Genomic DNA, 18,699 nt, shown 5'->3' on the forward strand with positions numbered 1-18,699 from the left:
GCAGAGGGGGTTCCTAACACATACCTGGATTTGGCCAGGTTGCAGTGGATATCCTAACAGAGATCTCCTTGGGCAGAGGACTCCATGCTACAGCACGGAAGATTTTTGCCACAGAGGTTAGTCTTAAAAATATGGCTCTTAAATGTCATAGGTATGGCCTAAAATAACACAACACATTAAGCAATGCGGGTTTTGCCTCTGTGGATAGTCTTCAGGTACTCAGCTGGGCTTTATACTCCTCTTCTCTTTCTCTTCTCTTTCTCTTCTCTTTTCTCTTTCTCTTCTCTTTCTCTTCTCTTTCTCTTCTCTTTCTCTTCTCTTTCTCTTCTCTTTCTCTTCTCTTCTCTTCTCTTCTCTTCTCTTCTCTTCTCTTCTCTTCTCTTCTCTTCTCTTCTCTTCTCTTCTCTTCTCTTCTCTTCTCTTCTCTTCTCTTCTCTTCTCTTCTCTTCTCTTCTCGTGTTCACAGGATGACACACACAAACCATTAGGAATAGTATAAAACATCTGTTAAGTATTTTTAAAGCTCAGTGTCTGTAGCAGTTTTCATAGGGGTCTACAGACAATACCAAGACAAGGATGGAAACAGCCTTTTATTTTAAATTTCATATGTACAATGAAAGCCATTTTACACAGTTTTGTAAATTCTGCGTAAAAAAAAAACCTATTGTCATCCAATGTCACTGTGCTTATACTAATAAGAACTTTTAAACATGGAGTACATTATTAACAACAAAAACTGTTAACAAACAGGCTTAAAAGACACAGATATGTGTGCTGATATTTCACATACATTCTAGAAACAAGTTGGCGCAAAAAAAAAAAGTGCCAGTAAAAAAAAATAGGCTTTTTTTTTTAATCACACAATACATGATTTTTTTTTTTGCTGTGTCTCTTTTTTGTACACAATATGCTGAGATCCATTCTCAAGCCTTTTCACATCAGGATTTGCAGGCACTTCAGCAACTCAACTTTTTTTTTTACAATACATGAACTTCAGACCAACAAACATAAAAACAGCTGCTGCAAAAGAAATTCTCATATCCCATATGCACATTTAAATATTATTCTCTGTTAGAGCAATCATTTTGCTTTAGTAATTTTTGGATACTGACATGTTTTCAGGATGATGTGTAACAGTTTGTCTCCACTTATCTCTCATTCATTTGCTTAAAGGTTTCTTTTTAATCTAGCATCATGATGCAACAGTATGGTATATGGAAGCACAAAGGAAATTGTCCACAAAGCTTCACAATGTCTAAAAAGAGGGAATTGTTCTCTTTACAGCTATTTGATCCAAAGAAAAACTTTGATTTCTGCTGCTCTTGCTTTGAGCTATCTCCAAAATTTGCTCAAAGACAAATGAACTGACATGACACCCTCCCTAGTTCTCTTCCTAGATACAAGTGTCATATGACCAAATTAATTTAAAAGCAAAGCAAAGCAGAACTCAATTGCATGTGTGTTCATAATTTCCCATCTTTAATAAAATAGTAAAATATACTTATCAAAGGTTTGGCTGTGTCTATATAAATAATCTCTCTCCAGTTATTTCATTTGTAATGGGCTGTGCATTAAGATTATAAGGCAATTCGAACAGAATTCTCAGGATAACTGAAAGCTTAATATTGTTTTCCTCATGAGTCAGGATAAAGGCTTTTTTAATAAGCTCAGAGTGGGAAGAGAGAGAAAAAAAAAGAGTGCATATGTGCATAATAGAAGAAGGATAGTTTTTCAGCATATAGACACTTAAATATTGATCAACAAAGACTGGTAATGACTCCACCATAAAACATATCAGAACTCCAACTGCAATCCAGAGTACAGCTCAGCCTTATCCACTCAAGAGTGATATGTACACCTCCTTCTGACCCGAGAGAAATAATAAAGGACATGTCAATGCTTCCTTCAAACTCAAATTCATTAATTTTATGCCACAAAGCTGCACGTTGGTGTAACAAGTCACTGCAAAGTAAAACACATTACCACAAATCCTAGCAAAAAGCCATTGACAGCTACAGGGCTGGGCTACAGAACTCGGAACGCAGGGGTGGCACTGCTCACTTCCAATATGATTGTCAAATGGTGGAATGTCCTTCCATGGATTCAACACTTGGGACAGAACACCAAAGACCTGGGCAAAGGCCCACCAATGCCTTGCCCATATTTTCAAAGGCACTGAAATAGAAAATGGATATATTCCTTAGTACCATCAGCGTAAAAAGTTTTCAAAATATAAGTCTTTATATGAAAATGTTCCTTATTGCATGGTAAGTTGATCTTCATTTTCTTCACCTCAAGAATAAAATGGTCTTCCCTTTTCTGGTGTTTGCAATCTGTTCAGCCTTGCTACCTGAGATGGTGAAGGTGGTACATCTTGTCTGAAAGGACCTTTGGGAGGGGTATAATTAGGGTCCTGAATTTTCTTATATGAGTCATAGTTGCTAGGCCCTTCAGAAGAAGTTTTTTTTTTCAGTTGTTGTTCTTTCCGCCTCTGCTCTTGACGGAGCAGTTCTTGTGTTTCTAGCATCACCCTGGCATTAAAGCCATGTCCCCCCATATAGCCATTCCTTGATCCCTGGTAGCTGGAATATCTGGGATTTTCCTTCGCAGTCTGGAACCCTTCTCCAGGGGAATAACTCTGCTCCCAGGAGTCTTGAGATACAGAACTGGCATTTTTCCTGCTTTGCCTGAAAAGAAAAATGAAAAAGCTTTTTAGACAAATGTTCTGGCTTACCAGTGACTGTTACTGACAATGATCACTGGAAAGAAGGCATCTTCTGCCATGCCCAGCTATGGACATGCTTCTAGATCATTCTATGTATATTCTATGACATAGCTAAGACAGCTTTTGCCCAGCTATGGTGTTCTCTAGAAGTCACTTTTAGAGTCACAGTTCTCTTCTGCCCCAAAATGCTATCTTGTCTTTTTTGCTGGGAGAACATTTCCTAAAGATCTGAACTATATTTCTAGGTCTCTGAAGTAGGAATATGCCATCAAAACCCATCCAGCTACAATTAACTTCATGTTCTCAAGAAAAAAGTGTTACAATTCAGTTGCAGACTAGGAAAGACCATACATGTTGCTGTGCTTCCTAAGAATGTAGGTAACAGCCAGCAACTGCAAAGTCACTGATGAAGGATTTGAATCTAGACTGACACTCAATTAAAAATGCAACAGGCACATCCTTAAAACACTTGCCCTAACACTGCACAAAGTCAGAAGATAAAGCTCAGTACTGAGAGGTAGTTTTAGTTTCTTCCTCCCATTTCCAGAACTAAGGAATTTTGTGCAATAAGGAGTGTTTCCCAGTCTGCTATAGCTTTCATAAAAGAAGAGGCAGAGATAACCTTTTTTGCTCATTTTTTGGCTCCAGGGAGTAGATAAATAGGCCAAATACACATAGGAATTACAAATTCTTATCTCTTTACACAATAAATCACCGCATTATTTTGAAGACAGATTATGGTTTTGAAATAACTTTAATTTACTATCAAACTGCTAGATGCTTGTATGAATTTAAAATAAGATTGGTGGTGATAAAGTAAAACAATTTTGTGCTGCAGCAAAAGAGATACCCACTTTGAGATTAAAATTAGAGTATGAGAATCAAGCAATAAAATAAAAATATATTGCAACATAAATCAATAAGAAAATAATTTAGTTGCTTATATATGGCTTCACATGTCATCACGTATGACAGTGTGGCCTCATCCAACAAACATGCAGGCGAGACGGAAAGAGAACTGGAAAATTTTTCTACCATTATTAAAAGTAAAAAGTCACCCAATGTTTTTGCAATCTTCCTTCCACATGTATAATTTGAAAATTACCATATCTACCTTATTTCATAACTGATTCTGAGACCTCTGGATGAAAAATGTTATGCAAGATGAATGTAAATTACAGCAGCAAAAATTACAACATAATGTAAATTCTTACAAAATTTTTAATAGTTGTTATTGGCATTCTCATATCCAACTTTGCCAAAGCAACAATGCTTCTGAGTCATGTTTTATCACTCCCTGGAACAAGAGCAAATTGAACGAACCTCTGTAGGCTACGAAACTGTCAGGTTCCTGATCTAGAGCAAGATAAACTTTAACTACTAGAAAATTAACGTGGAGCTAAACCTTGCTCTTACAGTTTCACATGGGACAAGAGGATGACTAGTTGAACCAATTTAGTTTACTGACTGTTTTCTGGTACTTGTTCAAAATTAGTTGGCACACTTTCCCTGTCTTTCTGGGAAGTTCCTTTAAAATTGTCTCAGGAGTTTATTTGCCTTCAGTACTAAAGATTTGAATGCACAAAGGGGAAAAAAAAAGGAGGCTCTTAGAGAATACGCAGGATAAAAGGCAGCAAAGCTCAAGAATTAAGCCAGTGTACAAACTTCAGTCATTACAAAGTCATGGTTGCAACATAAAGCTTGGGACCCAGGTTTCAGAGTAACAGCAAGATTTCTTTAAAGATCAATCACAGCATTAGGAACAGTTTGTAAAGCTGAAGAACAAGATGCCCCAGGTTGTTATAGGAGTATTGTGGTATTTACAGTGCTGAACTGCAGTTCTGTCTGCTCTCAGCACAGCTGAAACACCCAGGGAGCTCAAACTAAGCCATTAAATTATCATTAATTACCCAGTAAAATGCATTGCTAGATTGCTAGCCATTTCTCATGTTGAAAACCACCTTGAGTAAAGTTCTCAGTAACTCTTTTCAAAACAAGCATTTCTATGAGCTGTTCTGTGATCTATTTTTCATATTTCTTGCAGATTAATTTTCACCTTGGAGTTTTTAATTTCTGCCACTGAACAGCATTGCAACTGATTCCAAATTTTAAATGCTACCAGAGATTGTGAACAGGGTAAGTAAGTTTTAAGAATCATAGTTTTAAAACTAAATAAACGTGGTTGAGTGGGGCTAGCATAACTGAAAGAGAATTTCTCAGGAGAAACAATATGGCATTAATAGGTGTGGTAACTTCCAAAGGAAGGCAAAGATAAAAAGAAGAGGGGATATAAAGATTTTCAAGATGAGAAACTAATGATCTCAGAAAACACAGGGACTTTACATTTCCCTTTACCACCTTCCAAACTTAACAGAAAAATTCTACACTGAAAGGTGCTAAAACATTTGAAAATCTGAAACTGTTTTATTTTCAAAGATGTTGCTAAGATAAGAGTTCATGGATAGAGAACTTTGCTACAAGGCTTGTATTTGTTTCCAAAAAAAGAGTTATAATATACCTGGTAAAACATTTCTTGTCACAACAAATTTTTTTTCCACACCATTTCTACACAAGTCATGACAAATAATACAGCCTTATTGGAAAGCAATTTGACACCAAGCTCCGGTGTAAATTATTCTCCATTCAACCATTGCTGCTGATATTTCAAAATGCAAAGACTATTTGCATAATGCTTAACTATGAGTTAATTTGCAGTACAAGCTGGCTAAACTTCTATTAATTCTTTAAATATCAAGTAAAAACATCTTGCCCAAACAACTAATCTTTTAAAAAGTTTTCTATTTTAAAAAAACATAGGTTTGTTTACACAAAAAAATGCATTAATTTTCAGCATTCCATATATATTTAAAAATGTATATATATATAGACTTGAAGACCCTTGATTTCTTGCATAATTTTCTCAGTTCCATATTTTTTTGTTGGAGGTCTTGAAATTTTTTTTCCCTTTTAATTTTTTTTCCATATTAACATCTCAAAGATAGAATTTCTACCCAGTAAGGAATTAGGCAACAGAAAAAAAAACATCTGACATGTCAAAAGGGGACACCTCATGTCATGCTCAGGAGACTTTTGTAATTGTACAAAATTAAACTGGATGGTATCCCACAAAGAAGAGGTTTGTTTTAATATTTCAATTCTATTGGGTGCTGAATGTCATCAAATTTTCCTGAAATCAGCTCTGAAGAAATTCTCTGAAGCAATTCTCAGCTACCACATGCTCTCACTTAAGAAATTCTATGCCTCTTCCACAGTGAATACATTCCACCCAATATCAACGCTGAACAAAACTGTCTGCACGAAGTATGACATTTTCCTCCACCAATGAAATTAGCTCCAACCTCCCACACATGGAACAGCTTCAGACCAGTATCAGTCCCCATACCTGGGCAAGGAGCTGTACTGGCGCTGAGCTTGCTGGAAACTCTCTCGTTCTTCTTGCCGCTGCCGCTGCATTTGGACCTCTACGGACACGGAGTGCCTGCCACTCTGTGAGTACGTCTTGGTGTTCGGCTGCAAAACAAACATGAAAGTGTCGTAAACAAAGCAGAAAAATGCCCTCAAAAGAGCTACCATTTAAGTTGCTGTTGTACAGTTACAGTGATACTTGTTTCAACATGCAGTTCAAGTAGCTCTTTCATAATAATTAGGTAAAATTCTGACCCGTAACAGTGGCCAGTGCTACAAATTCTGTTTGTGATCTACCATTTCTGAGACGTATGAGGCAAACAATCATCCAGAATGGGTTATGCTTTTATGGCAACACTGTAATTTAAATTAAGTCAGTGGAACAGATTTTGAGACTCTTTAAGTCACCCTATCCATGGTAAAGCTAAGTTCCACCCCCCTAAGGATTTAAGGTGGGAAGGAGAAGGGCAGCTCCTTTGAACCTCACCAATACACTCGAGTGACGCTCTCCTTTAGTGGAACCATCCTATTTTGCAGTTGGCCCAGAGATGGGGAAAACATTTTCTGGTTGAATATGATCATGTAAATTCAGATAAATTCAGCAAGTCTCTTGGGGACAGTGAGGACTCCTGTATCTCTGAGTAGGATCTTAATAAGGTGACAATTTGAAACGTTGAAGCCAATACTAAGAGCAAGTGAAAATGGATGATCTTTCTGGGAATAGAGTATTACAGGTCAAGATCTGACAGAATGGCTGGATTCAAACTTTGGAACATGGAAAAGTTTACTTTTGTAGAGATACCACTTTTCACTTTACCCTAGCACTTTCTTCAGATTTTGTAATTTCATTTTGCAAAATAGAGTGTCGCAAAAAATCAAAGAATGCTATGGGCTTTTCTTGTTTTACTAATAAAGTTTTGCCTACAAAGAAACAGCATTATTTTTTTTCTCCTTAAAATTACCAGTACTATTCAGAATATGTAAGCTTAAATATGGGGAGGTTAGGGAGCATAACCACTTGTCTGAGCCTGGGACTGAAATAGCTTGTCTAAGACTTACTTTTAAAAGCATGTTTTGCCTTTTTATCTCTGCTTTTCCTCAAAACAAACATCTCTTGTTTTTTTTCCATTACAATTTCTGCAGCAGAAAAGAGATCCTAATGGCTCACAAATATATGTAAGATAAAAGGCTTTTCAAAAGCTTTGCACGTAGAAGACAAGTTTTAGAAACTAGAGTTGTCATTTGTGACATAAGCGTCTTACTATAGTCACGTACCTGCAGGTAGCCAGAAACAACAAGTTTTAAACAGGTGTACAACTTTTAGAAACTTTGTTGTCAATGAGAATACACTTCAGACAGAGCATCAGTCTCAGCTCAGAATTTAACAGATAAAATTTTCCCATTGTAAGATTACTGGCTGAAAGAATCAGAATGTGAAAGCACTAGGCATAACAGTGAACTCATTTAAGAGAATCCTGAATGTAACAGTAATGTCTTTTTCAGAATAGGTTTACTCTGTAAAAACCTCAGTAAAACAGCATTTCTAATGAAAAATGCTTTAGGAATGGTGAGATGAAGCAAGAAATTGAGAAAACAGAATCATGTGTCAGCCTTGTGGGAAATTTTCTTAGAGATGAATAAGCTGTACATATGTACGTCCAAACCAACAACCCCCACAGAGATTTCCTACTATATTAAATAAGGGCAACACATACAGAGCAGCATTTCAGTTATTGCATATGTCAACATTTCTAACTTTCTTGACTTTATTGAGAGTCTTCTGACATTTGGTATTTTATTGAAGGGCTCAGCTTATGGAAGGGAGTGATTACCTGAAAATCACAAGGTTTATTTGTGGATTGTCTCCTGTGTGGTTATAAGTAGCTTACAATGAACCAGAGGGAAACTCTAAAGTTCCCATATCAACTTCCCCATAAAGAATAAAACATTTAAACTAAGATTTTACAGCTGATCTCCTCATTTCATGGGTTTCACTTCAACAGCATTGGAATGCTTGCAGCTACATTATGTCATATGTGAGAAAGTACTTATCACAGATAAGACATGAAATCAGAATTGCTTCTCTTTATTTGAAAACAGTTTCCCTTTTTTCAGTTGGCTGTAAATATAAGGGATTAAAGAATTTGACAATACAGAGAATGGTTAAATCACCAAACAGGTGGAGATAGCATTGAGCTGCTGCTCAGTTTAGGTTTATACAAGCCAATAAAATGCATCATCTAGAAAGCACACACACATGTGAGGAAAGATGAAGCCTGCAGTAAAGTGACAGAGGCTCTGCTCTGAAAGTCCTAATGGAGTATGAATGGACTAAGATCAAAATGTAACTTCAGGGATATTTCTTTTTAATGCACAGAGGAACCAATGGTTCAATAGAGGCAGGAGCTGTCACTCCTGTCTGCCTGCTGTGGTGCATGCCCAGAATGACAGGATCTGAGGATTCAGGTCTGGATTCTCTGCAGTTCACAAAGAATCTCATCTAATGGACGACATTTATAATTTGATGGGTCTAAAGGCAAACATCTCAAATCCATTATCTGATTTACTGAAGGTATGAGTACCTATATGCCCTGTTCAACTAAGAGGATTTGCAATACTTAACTAAACTGGAAAGGACATTTATTTAGTCTGAATGTTTTTCACATCTACAATAAGCTGTTCATATAATTAAATCTATTATCCTGTTTCAAGTATCAAAAAATATGTCCATGAGATATAAAAATTCTCCCTTTGTATGTAATCACATATTCCATATCATAACATATATACACACAGTCAGGTACATTCAGCCATCGGAAAGGCTTTTCTTTCAAAACATTTCATTCAAAACCTCAGTGATACCATTGTGAATGCCCTTGATATGTGGTTATGATGATACAAAGGCTTAATATGTTCCATTTTGGACCCTTAACGTGCTCAGTAAAATGCAAACCTCCATACAGCGATATAAATTTTCAATGTGCTGTTGATTAAAGTAACTAAACAAAATATACTTATTTAATAAGCAAATTTACTTATTAAACTTTAGTCTTCAAAAACTAATTGGTAATTTTGTCTCAGATCTCATAGTACACTTTTATACACATATATTTTAATAAAATACATTCCCAAACACACATCTGTATAAATGCCTAGCCCATATATGCTACCATAAAATGGTGAAAATTAAGGAAAAAAAATGTTGCACTATTTTCAGATTTTTCAACAGCAAAAAAACATGTACAAGGAGCACACGTAACACAGTAATTATAACACTGATATCAACCCAAGGCTAAGGACAATCATAACAACCTGAAACCATCCAACAAAGCTGGCAACAGCTCGCTCCTCACAGAACAGATTGATAAGAACCCTGGCCTCTCCTGCAATGCGATGTGTGACAAGCATTGACCTTTTAAATTAGGATGTGGTCAAGGCCACAATAACAATCAAGGCAGAGTTATACAAATAAATGTATGTTCCTGTCTTCCACAATACATTTAAGTGGCAATGATAGTGAATTCAGCATTGTTAAACAATATTCAGCACTTAAAACTGTGCTTTAAGATAGATGAAATTACACAGCTCTCTTCCCAAAGATGCATTAATTCAAAACCAGGGCTGCAAAGTTAAAAGTTCTTTCCTTCTCACTTTATGCAAAAATATGTTTTCATGTTACAGAGAATGGCTCTGTAACAGAACATGCAACCACCATGGCTCATGTTGCAGTGACCATTATCAGCAGTCCAGGACAACTTATTTGGGGGACAAAGGTCCCTCTTCTCTTCTCCTACTTATCCCAGGGGCTGCCCACACACTTCTGTCCCTGCACAGCGGCACTTCTACCCACACAGGGTAGTTCTGCATGGTGGCAGCATGGATCCCCCAGGAATGGCACAGATCACAGCTGCCACCAAATTACAGACAGGAGAATGTGGGGACCAAGAAGAGCACTGGCTTTTCAGGGAGATCCAACTAGTTCAGGTGACAGATCTACCAGTGACAGTGACATACCTATCTGACAAGGACAAGCTGGAAGAAGTGCTTACTGAGACTCAGAACTCTTTGGGTTGATAAACAAATAGTTAGCAGGGAGATTACTAAAGGAGCAAGCCAGTATTTTCCCAGTTATTAAAAAATACCATTATTTTATTAAAAGAAATGTGCTATATTTTTTTTTTTCCACATTAAGCTCTGTGTTTAACCAAGAAGTTTCAAGTTCACCTGGGGACTTGGCAGGCACAAGGACCAAAAGCCCATGGTTCTCATAGTGTAGCACTAATTAGAAATAGATAAGATTAAATGACCTTGCCTGCTTTATGTGCAAATGTACTTGGCACAGATGACAGACAATCTAGTAACTGTGTATATCGAAATTCAAAATGATAAAAAACATTCAGTGTCTCTGGGAGATGTCCTTGAAAACTGTTTTTACTTCCATCTTTGTGTTTATGTTGCTATGGTGAACAGAACATGTAGCAGTATGTCTTTCAGTCTTTTAAAAATTGCCAACAGGTGCATTTATTAACTTAGGCAACATGTAATAAGAAAATCCCATCCCTTTCTGTGGTGTATATGTAGGAAGCTGAGCAGTACAGAACAATGATTTCTGTTCTGTATTAGGAGCAGCAGAAAAATAATCTTCAGTATGGCAGAAACAAACCACTAAGCCCTGAAGTTCTGCTGGAGGTATTTATACTCATCGTATGCCAGTGAGCTGTATATATGTCTTTTTACTAACTAGAATGACTTAACTTCATTTTAAAATCTTATATCTTCACTTTTTAATTTCAAATATATTAATAGATTAAGTCTAGGGGGTAAGAAAAAAGTTAAAAATAAAAAAATATTCAAGTTGGAGCCTAAACCTTAGCAAAAAATGCTGGCATTTTATTAAATCCTTTGCAGATTTGATATTTAAAATGGTTATTAACCACACAGCTAAAAGAAAATACCTGTGGAGACACTTTGCTGCACAACTTTTTTTCCTCTCTGAAACAGATTGTGGGATAGGAGAAACTGCAATTCAGCTTTTTTTTTTAGCTAAACTTTAATTCAGCTTAAGGTATTTGTCTACTGCAATACTCCTTTAGATATTGCCTAATATCTTGCATAAACTATCCTAAAATAGATGCTTGAAATGGATTAATAATAAAATGAATTATTACAATACTTGCCTTTCTCATTTATGTGTTGAGTAATTCTACATAATTTACAGCCTGATATAAACTTTACAATGTTTGTATTGAATAAAGTCTTATTTATTTTTTTCAAGTAATATTAATATACTTTGGTCAAAGTTATAGCAATAAAAATAGGGCTTTTTTTTTCTCCTAAAGAATTTTAGACTATTTAAAGCTTAGTATGGCTTTGAGAAGGTCAAGGACTTGAATACAGGGATAAGAAACAAGTATCTTAAACAGGAAAAAAAGATTTTTTTTTTCTTCTGTAGAGACAAGCACTACAAACCAACAAACAGCAGAAAAAACCCACACATAGTCCCCAGACCTTCTAAGCCTTTATTTATCAGGCCATGTATAAACATATTACTAGGACTCCTGGAGTCTTTCCTCTTTCTAATTTTTTTTCTAATTCATGTAATTATTTACTTTTCACAAATTTTTGCATGGAATTAAAGCTATACTCAAACAAGTCTGGTAGTGTATATATTATGACCTACTTAGCTTTTATCTTTAGAAAATAAAGTATCATTTTATTTGACTCCTAAATATTTAAAGTACATTTTCCTCAGCAGCTCTCTTAATGCCAGTTTTTTCCCATCATTCAAATAGATCCAGAATAACTGGAAATTAATGTATTTGTGAATAGAATTTGTTACTTCCCATTTTCAGTACCAATTATTGTATTGAATATGATGAAATAAAGCACCAACTTTTGTCCCTCAAGCATCTTTGTGGGCATTTTTGGATCACTGGTGTGCTTCCACAAGCAGGACTGGCAAGCAGCTGTAGTATTTTCCATGGTTTCAAAATGCTCTGTTTTAAAATTGGATTGCTCACTCCTGTGGCATTTAGGGCTACAGAACTGTAATTTTATTATTGAAGGGGCAGGTATGTTAATCAAGATGTGACCAGGCAAAAATATGAGATGTGGAACAAATCACAATGAAGTCCCCCCAAAGTCTGCAAAGGTAGGCTTCAGCAGTCCTAACACAATGCAGAAATGCACAGAAAACAGAGGCTCAACTTTGGTACCAAACAGAAAAATCATCCTCAAAAGAATCCTCATTGGTATAAAAGTGTCATAGCAACACCAAGGGCATTAAATATTAGCAGACACACTGTAATTCCATACAATTTTGCATGCCCAGATACATATTTCTGCAAACTTTGACTGAATTAACACCAGCAGGATTAAAATGGATTAATCAAATTTTATGTTATTTTTATCTTTTTTTTCCATGCAACATCAGGCCTATAGTATTGCCCTTGAAAGCTTCTTGTACCTCGCTTTTTGAAATAGGCAGACAAAAAAAGCACCACAGAAAAGCAAAAAGAAAGAACAGCTATGAAGCCTGAGAAAGCCATCTAAAATAAACAAATGCAAAATTCTCTTCTATAAAGCTTTGACTCAGCTTGCAGGTCGAGTGAATTTTAGAGATGGCTTGATGTTGCAACATTTAGGCAGTTATTTAAACCCTAACAGTGTGTCATTCAAATGGCCTTGAGCAGAAATGTTATGCTGCTTAATAGACGGTGTCATCTCATTCCAGCACTATCACTTTTTGTGCCTGTTAAGCTGCCTGATGCTGTTGAACACTCACAGGTAGTCAAGTACTTTGTTTACAGGCAGGACAAACACAGTGGGGCAAAAAGTCCAGTGCAGTTGCATTGCTCAAGTACAGAGAAAGGACCTTCACCTGATGGGCCCCAGCAGAAAGGGATGGGCCAGGCACACACACAGGTACCACACAGAGCCAGTGTGATGTTGTACTCCGTGGAATGAGATCTGCCTCCCACCCAGGGAGGAGACTGAAGGTATCTTTCACAGGTAACTGGACCCCTGTGTCACAGGCCATTAATAATCTGGGTTTTAATTTGGTGAGGTTTACAGGACTATTTTAATAGTATATTAGTGCGTTTCTGAGGCACTGAGCTCCTCTGAATATCCTCAGAGCTGATGGAGCAGACTTCTATCAGCACCCATTACTTCCACTGCAAACTCCATGTTCATTTATACTTCCTTAAAGTAACCAACAGTCCCACATCACATCAGCACTTCATTCCCTATCCTCAACCATCCCATCAGCTTGGTAATAAGAAAGGCAAATTACTTATCACTTCGTAGCACACGCTTCTCCAAGGATGGGTTTTGCCTCTCTTTCCATCCAAACCAGGTCAGAGTTGGCTGTTGTCTTGCAGCTCAGAGGCTTCTCTGTATGCAAAGCCTTTTGTTTATGTAGGCTGCACAACCCATCTCCCTCAGGTGAAAACACTCTTTTCAACAATGGCCCACATACAGTTGCACTTTGCACTGCTGTGGTTTGGAACCAACAGCTCACAGATGGAGAAGACTGAAAAGACACTGATGAATGTATCTAAGTATTTTCCTACACATGTATTATAAACCAATTCTGCATTTTTTTATGTGTCATTGGTATTTAATAATACATCTGGATCTGTTTTGAGAGGTTGTCTTAAGAAATTTCATCATTTTAGACTAACATGTTAAAGTAGTAAAACACACTCCTAAGAAAAAGAGGGTTATGGTTCTTTAAAACTGAAATGACTGTGAACTGATGAAATGGATGAGATCATTGCTCTATCCTTTCCAAGCATTGTGATCTTGAAAGGCTGGAGTACATGATGGAAAAATAAAATTGTAAGTTCAAATAGACTCTGGGAAACTTTTTTTTAAAGTACTTATCTAAAATAAAACATTTGGTCACCTATGTATTTAACAACAGAGCAGCTCCTACAAAAACAACAATAAGCTTCCTAATTAATATTAATACATTAAGCTGAATTAGTCACTTTGAACTCATTTGCATGATCTGTAGAAGAAGAGTAAACAGAGAGATACCATTTGTTTGCATGAGAGAAAATAGAAAGGTCAATGTTCTGACCCAGAATTTAGGAAATTATTCCATTCCTAAGGTAATCAGCCTGTCATCCAAATAATTCCCTTCTCACTCATTACAAGAAACTATAATAAAAGCCAAGTTGACTGTCTAAAGTTGCTATGGCATTTAGATATACAACAATTTGGCCCATGACCTTCAGTAGCTTAGTTCCCAAGTCTTCATGAGTGCAAGCTTTTCTCATACACATTTTTCCCAAGAACGTTGCTCAAATCTCTCCTTTGAAAACCAAACAGTAGCTGATATGGGTAACAGAAGGTATCAGCTACACCCAGCCCCAACCTACCCCAAACTGCTAAGTTATCCCTGTGATGGGCTACCACATTATCTTCCCTACCTCAAACTGAAAGCACCTGGTCATAAAAAAGTTTGCATTTATTCAAGAGGAAGTTAGATGTTTTCTAAGAGGAAAAGAGAAGCCTACACCCTGATACTGTTCTCAGTGAGTTCATACACAGACATGTGGCTCTTCAGCTGTTCTCACCTCAGCCTCGGTGTGCATAGCAATGCTGAGCAGCAATAACTCAACACCCTCACCTGCTTCAGAGGAAGCTGTGAGAGACTCAACTGTTGTCATCACACCATTCCCATCTTTTTGGGAACACAAATCTTTATCATGGAATTTTCAACAAAATTAGTTTTTGCCCCATATTTAAAGGATCCTAATTTAGGATACGTAATTGATTAAAAAGCAGCACTAATTCATTCAATTATGTTAATCAAGATAAGCACATGTATTTAAATAATTGTATCACATTACTAGATCAGTTTGAACAGGATTTAAAAGATCAATTAGGACATATATCTCAATACAGAACTGTCTTAGCTAATGTAAGAGTCAGAGTGGCACTATTGTAAAGCAGTCACATCTCTTTTTTACTGTGAAAAGACATACCTCTGCCTTTATGAAAATAACTAAACACTGTGATATTGATTCAGAGAAAATACCATTTAAAAGGTTACAATCTTTCATTATTTATTGTTAGTATGTATTTTATTCTGGTTTTCCCTGAAAATTTCAGATCAATGCCTTTGATACTAATCCAAGCAGTAACTCACAGAGTTCAAGGCTCTAACCATGGAGCAAGTAATGCTATCTGCACACATGACAGATGGCTAAAGAAGTTTAGAAATGAACTAAATATCAATGAACCAAAAATGGGATCATAGCAAGGGTAGAAGTGTGGAGGCAGAGCACCCTTTTAGTCCATTCCCAACCCACCGAGGAACAGCAGGAGTCAGCCAAGCTTCCCAGATTTGACAGGCCCTGCACACTCACCCACGGCTGCTCAAAGCTGTAAGTGCGTCTCCTGTCTTCCACGTCCTCATCTTGCTTTGCCTGCTGGAACTCTTGTCTCAGGCGCTGTATCCGGTCGTGATTGTTGGGGGTCGATCTGTTACTAAAAGAGGAAAGATGGAAATGATCAATATACTTGGAAACTGCCACCTGTGACTGGAATTGCTACTGCAGTGCAGGACTACAGACCTAAAAATAATTTACAAGCATTGAGTACAAAGATCTTTCATTGTTTTAAAGATTATTAATGTTTTTTGTCTTATAAAGAAATTTCAGACGTTGCAAGGACAAGACAAATAAGAATATTTCTAAAAGTTATCACAAGTTGTTGGCACCTTTCCAGTCTATGTCACTCCTAGAGAATGAAGAGGAATAGATATAGTAGTGTCAGACTTAACATAAAGGGAAATTAAAAGTCTAATGATCTCTGCTACTGAATAAACAAGAAAGATACTTTTCCCCAATCAATAAACTGTAGTACTGTCCGATCTTTATTCACATCAAATTAATTACGTCTGGAGGCTCTACCTATATAAAATTTGGTTATTTTCCCCAGTCAATAAGAGCCTGTCATCCCTTAGTTCTGTTTTTGACAAGTCTTTTTAACTGATCAGTCTGAGAGCATTAAAAGGCTTGGGGGCCAGTAAAAAGCCATCCATTTGACAGGGCCATAGGCAGGAATGGATCTGGGCAGCAGGTGAGAGCTGGCTTCACTTGGCCCCACAGACACTGTGGGCTGGGGAGGGCTCGGTCCCAGAGGTACAAACCAGCACACCCAGAACCTCCAATCCTTCAAAACCATAAATTTTTGCCCAGTAATCCACGCTCCATGGTGCAGGAGTGTGTGAAAACATAATGCACAGGAAAGGCTTATTTCATGGAGAAGGGGGAAAGTGGGTATTTATTAATCCTGGTGACATTTTTCCAGCTGTGCAGCTCCTACCTGACCCTACAACTCCACTCTTTCAAACATGTTAATGTGAGAATCACAGAAAGCCTGACAAACAAATATGTTATATCAAGACTAACCAGAAGCACTTTAATCTTTTCTTGTGGGCTTCTTGTGCCCTGCATTTCATTGTTTATTTCAAATGAGCTGATGAGGAATGGACAGCTATTACTTTATTTCCAAAGAGAAATCTGCAGAGAGACAATGGAAAGCAATTCCATAGATTTATTTTCTTGGACACAGGGTACAATAAAACAGTGAATTTATATCCTGTGTCTTCTTTCATGTGAAAAGAGACAATTCTAGAGTCCATTTGTGACTGTTTCCCATGTCTTTCAGGATTGGTAGGTGCAGGGGATTGGAGGCTGTAGATGTTTGAGACGTTACCTCCCACTCTTTTCAGTGCCAATAAATAGAGTTTATCAGTGCTTGGTTGGCCAGACAGCAAAATTAGTAGGGTTCTGGCAAAGGCTAATTTTTGAAGTGGTTTGGGCTGATTTTTTTTTTTTTTAATTTATTTGAAACCAAAGGCCTTTGCCTTTGAAAAAAAGGAAAAAGAAAAAGGAAGGAATTTAGAGAAGTGTTTTCTTTCATGCTTTTTTTTAAACCCAAATTGGAGCTTTAGGAAATGCTTTATTTGTAGGGTAAGTCAATTTCTATGTGAAAATTACCCTTTTGAAAAGTACAATTAAAAGAAAGCTTAATTTAGAACAGGTGGAAATGAAACACTGGTATTTTCAAAATTTCCACTTCATTGTAGGTGTGTTGCTAATTTTATTTCCTTACTTCGACTTCATTTTGTGAAACAGCTTATCTCCATTTACAGTTCTATTTTATGTAAATTTATTCCTCATTGTCAAATTCTGCCGAGCTTTACTATACAACTGCTTGTTTTTTTCTCCATGCATTGCTATACATTTCACAATTTAAAGGGATTCATCACAATCCAATACAAGACATACAAAACAGTTTTTAATGGTCTGTTGATTAACTGGTATTGTTAATCCAACAAACAAGTAGTCCACTGCTTTCTACACAGGCAAGTGTTTTTTTTCTGCATGTTAAATTGCACTTAAAAACCAAAAAATATAGTTAATATTAATATTTCAGGCATAAGAATGTATGTTTGAAAGAGAAAATATCATTGAAAGTCATTGAACTTCTGCGCAAAAATTACTAAAGAAGTGCCATCCATAGATACCTTGTGGTATTCAAGATGATGGGTCAACAATGTGTTCCATAATCAAGGTTGTTCCAGGTTTTAGGATCATAGTGCAAAAGTGACACTGAAGCAGTTCATCCAATGGCAAACAGAAGGCAAACCCCAAAAGTACTGCACTAAACCCTGTGCATCATACAGTATACACTGCACCAGCCCCAAAATGGGTTACTGGAAGGGTTATTACAGATCTGAGGGCTTTTACACATTTTGTGATAGTTATTTATTAAAACAATTATATTATCAGAGGAATAGGAAGAAAATGAATAGTGTCCATGACATGGAGCCAAATTGTGTCTTTTCCCAAACAGCAAATGTATGAATTTGACACTCTCCACACTGCAGAGAGGAATAACAAAGGACAAGGAGAATCCTGGGATTTATGATCAACTTGTCTCCAAACCTAAGAACCTATTTTAATGCCAAAAAAAACCTTACAAAAACATGAAAAGAAAAAAGAAGTCAAGCTGATATAAGAAAAGTTATTCAAACTTATTAAAGGTTTGATAATGACAGAGAAGATAAATCTTTTAACAATATTTCTATTTTATCTGAAAAGCAAGGGACATGACTCAGATTTAGAAAAACTGCGAAAGAAGTGAATTATAAAAAGGACTATTTCACAGAAAAGAAAGAGCAAAATTAGAAAAAGGCATTTCTGTATCTACTCAAATTTCTTTGAGCTCCAAGTCTCTAAGAAATAGAAAGTGAGATCAAGTCAGTGGGTTTATAATAGTTAAAAAATTAAATATTTTTATTTAGAAAAGGAAAAGGCAGACAGCTAAGGAGGCACTAAGATACAATTTTTAAAATATTATTTGAGGGCTTAGACTATATCTTAGATTCACCTCCTTTGGTTTCCATTTTCATTTCAACCTTGTTCTGATTCTCTGGGTTAAATTATAGCTGCCCTAATCTTCTCACCACTGAGGGCTTGCACATCGCTGTCCTGGCCTGCCATGCTGTCATCTCTTTTTGCACC

General features: G+C 36.6%; 1 protein-coding gene across 14 annotated transcripts in view; it reads right to left on the bottom strand.

Moving 5' to 3' along the window:
• Positions 1–595: 595 nt before the first annotated feature.
• Positions 596–18,699, bottom strand: part of PARD3 (par-3 family cell polarity regulator) — a 446,220-nt gene continuing 428,116 nt past the window's right edge. For all 14 annotated transcript variants that reach the window (XM_005518692.3, XM_088052266.1, XM_014248576.2 and 11 more), the window contains 3 exons: positions 15,532–15,652; positions 6,129–6,256; positions 596–2,687 (listed from right to left, as the gene is read on the bottom strand). In XM_005518692.3, coding sequence (XP_005518749.1) covers positions 2,294–2,687; positions 6,129–6,256; positions 15,532–15,652 — 643 coding nt within the window. In that variant the 3' untranslated portion in view covers positions 596–2,293. The remainder of the gene's footprint in view (positions 2,688–6,128; positions 6,257–15,531; positions 15,653–18,699) is intronic.

This window comes from Pseudopodoces humilis, chromosome 1 (assembly GCF_049639895.1).
Source record: "Pseudopodoces humilis isolate 2021_Gansu_Grassland_sample_001 chromosome 1, ASM4963989v1, whole genome shotgun sequence".
Taxonomy (NCBI): Eukaryota; Metazoa; Chordata; class Aves; order Passeriformes; family Paridae; genus Pseudopodoces; species Pseudopodoces humilis.